Source organism: Mesitornis unicolor, unplaced genomic scaffold, assembly GCF_000695765.1.
Source record: "Mesitornis unicolor isolate BGI_N332 unplaced genomic scaffold, ASM69576v1 scaffold20295, whole genome shotgun sequence".
NCBI classification, from domain to species: domain Eukaryota; kingdom Metazoa; phylum Chordata; class Aves; order Mesitornithiformes; family Mesitornithidae; genus Mesitornis; species Mesitornis unicolor.
In genome coordinates, this window is record NW_010187752.1 from 19,993 (window position 1) to 23,045 (window position 3,053).

General features: G+C 59.3%; 1 protein-coding gene across 1 annotated transcript in view; it reads left to right on the forward strand.

Annotated features, from left to right (window-relative positions):
- Positions 1-3,053, forward strand: part of LOC104541492 (phosphofurin acidic cluster sorting protein 2-like) — a gene marked incomplete at its 5' end in the record, with an annotated part of 20,208 nt that overhangs the window by 14,625 nt on the left and 2,530 nt on the right. The window contains 7 exons of the mRNA XM_010185565.1: positions 13-84; positions 379-509; positions 631-763; positions 867-971; positions 2,328-2,434; positions 2,753-2,905; positions 2,977-3,051. Of these exons, the coding sequence (XP_010183867.1) occupies positions 13-84; positions 379-509; positions 631-763; positions 867-971; positions 2,328-2,434; positions 2,753-2,905; positions 2,977-3,051 (776 nt within the window). The remainder of the gene's footprint in view (positions 1-12; positions 85-378; positions 510-630; positions 764-866; positions 972-2,327; positions 2,435-2,752; positions 2,906-2,976; positions 3,052-3,053) is intronic.

Here is a 3,053-nt window from a genome sequence, read left to right on the forward strand (position 1 = left end):
CCGGCCCCCCAGGCGAAGGCGGACAGGCGGAAGCCAGGAGCACTGCGACCACAGGAGGAGCCAGGAGTGGAGGTCCCTGCAGTGGTGAGTCCAGGCTACGGGATGTGGAGTGGGGCTGGAGCTCCCTCAGCCTCACCTTCCCTGGATACATGGGGTATCCACCAGCCTGGGAGCTGGGCTGGGGGGAGAGGTAGATTGGGCTGGAGAACAGCAAGAGTAAAAGGAGGGTTAGGATCTGCAGGAGATGCAGCCAAGCCCCCTTGAGGCCCTGCAGCCTCAGCTCTCCAGCAGGGCCATCAGGCCTGTCCTGGATGCAGGGACCCATGGGAGCAGGGCAGGGAGAGCAGTATTTGTCAAGTGACTGTGTTTGACCCTCAGGAGGTGGCCACAGAGGAGCCGTGTTCACAACTGGCCCCTGCAGAGGCTGCAACGAGGGAGGGCAGTGCAGACAGGCTGGCCCAGCTGGGCCCCGGGACCAAAGCCGAAATCCCCAGTGCCGTGTCCCCCAGGTAAGGTGGGTCTGTACCCCATGTGAGGGGTGAGGGCTCACGCTGGCTCCCTGGGGTGAGTGGGGGTTGGTGGAGGTGGGATTTCCTCAACAGCATTGCCTCTCCTGCTTCTCGCTCACAGCAAGGCAGAGAGCAAGCAGTTGTGGCGTCCCCGCAGCACCTCCGTGAAGGACCGGCAGAGCTCCAAGGGACAGGGCGGCCGCGCCAGCAGCCTGGACAGTGAGAGCTCTCCAGACTCGTGGCACAGCACCCAGGTGAGCACACCTTCTCACTCAAGAGCCCTGCCAGGCTTTCAGCCATGGGCAGAGCAGCCAAGGCAGCTGGCTGGAGTTAACTTTTGTGGTGATGCTGTCATAGGTGCCCCGAAAGTCTGTTTACGATCAGCTGAACCAAATCCTGGTCTCAGACGAGCAGCTCCCCGAGAGCATTGTGCTGGTGAACGTCGCCGAGTGGCAGGGGCAGGTAAGTAGGCGTGATGGGAGCTGGATGCATGGGGGGAGCTGTAAGCAGGGTCCCAGGGGATTCTCTCAGCCGTGACAGGGTGTCCTAGGGAAGCTGACACCAGCTGTGCACTCCTCTTGCCCAGCACGGCCCTTCCTCTGGGGACACAGTACATTTGCATAATGCTGAGCTACTGCACAAGAGTCTGGTGTGTCTCCTCTGTCATGTGCCACACACCAGCAGTGCCAGATCCTCAAAGCACGATGTCCCGACCAGTGCCAGAAAGGCTGCTTAACGGGCTGTGCCTTGTACCCTCACTGCTTGGTCCTGTCTCCCAGTGACCCCACTGGTCAGATGCCGTGGCAGAGGTGCCAGACTCTCCACTGGCACCAAGCCCTGGGAAGAAGCAGAGGGGCCATTTCTCACTCAGAGATGGGAGAGTGTATCCTGCCACTCCCAGGGAGCATTAACTGCATTGTCAGAGCTGGGGTCTGGGCAGGGAGCACATGAGGCCATCCTATCTCGTGCTCATCACCATCGTGTCCATGTGAAGACGGGCCCAGCCCATGGCAAGCACCTGCCTCCCCCATGCATGGAGGAGTTGACTGCTGAAGGTGAGCAGGGCCATGTATGTGTGTGTAAACACGCAAACAACGGTTATGTGAAGCACTGGTGAGACCCCTCTTGGAATCCTGCAGCTACATCTGACATCCAGAAACAGTGCTGGAAAATCAAGGCAGGGTTTGTGATAGAAAAAAGAGCCTCTCAGTGAGAGGCGCTGGAGTCTTGACCTAAGCTGTGCATCCTTGGTGTGTTCCTGCTCTGGCCCTTGTCCTGATGGGGAAAAAGGAGTAACACCCATTTCCAGACCCTGTCATGACATCTTCTAAACCCCCTTGTCCACCACGACTGCCTGTTTCACCACTGTTCAGCTGCATGCAGGCACCTGAAGAGGCACAGAAGGATTTTGGAAAGCCATAGTGGGAGAGAGCAAGAGAAGGGAATGAGCAGAGGAGGACTGAGCCTAGATCTGGGCCCTGCTGTGGGATGGCAGGATTTAGATCAGAGGGTCACTGGACCCACTTTATCTGAAGGAGCACAGCCTGGTTCTTGGGACAGTTTTGCCCTTGCCTTCGCAAGGATGGTGACTGCTGTGCTCCAAGGCACAGCTGGAGCCCAGCTGGGGTGGAGTGGGGATGCTCAGGCATGCAGCCAGGGGGGACCTGATGGTTTCAGCCACCCCACATGGCCTGGGTGGGGACAGGGGCCCCAGCATTATCCTTGGAGGCATAGGGGCTGGGGCAAATGTGGGCTGGTGCTGGCCAGCAGAGCTATGGTCCCCCAGGGTGCCTTAACTCGAGCTCTCTGCATTGGCAGTACGTGAGTGAGCAGCTCCAGGCGCACAAACAGTTGGTCGTATCCACCTGCTCCGTTGCAGACATCCAGGCAGCCTTCAACACCACGGTCTCCCGCATCCAGCGATAGTGAGTACAGCTTGGGCTCAGCCTGGCGACTCCCTGTGACTGCAGAGAAGGGCTGGGAAAGGCCCTGGCTCCCCCAGGGCTTGTTTGTACCCTTTGGGATTGTGGACACAACTGTCAGAGCTAGGTGTAAGCCCTTGGGAAAGCAGGGGATCCCAGTGCTGGGTTGTGCCCATGGCAGTGCTCAGCAGGATGGAAGTGGTCAGCAGTGGGTTTCTGATGCTGGGTCAGCTGGCCTGGCAGGGCACATCCCCTGCTGCCCGATCTACCCGCTAATCCACTGCACGTCCCTCACAGTCTCCTTTTCTCTCCCTTTGACAGCTGTAACTGTAACTCCCACATGCCTCCTCCAGTGAAGGTGGTGGTGGCGGGGGACCAGAGCTACCTGAGCGTTGTCCTCCGTTTCTTCGTGGAGCAGCTGGCCAGCAAGACGCCTGACTGGCTCAACTACCTTCGCTTCCTGCTTGTGCCGCTGGAGCCCAGCCTCAGTGTTGTCCTCCCCCACCACCCTGGGCTTCCCTGCCAATGTCACCCTTCTCACCCACAGGTTCTCACCCTCTGGCCAAGTACCTGGCCTCGGTAGACAACAAATACAGCACTCTCTTCCTGGACACGGCGTGGC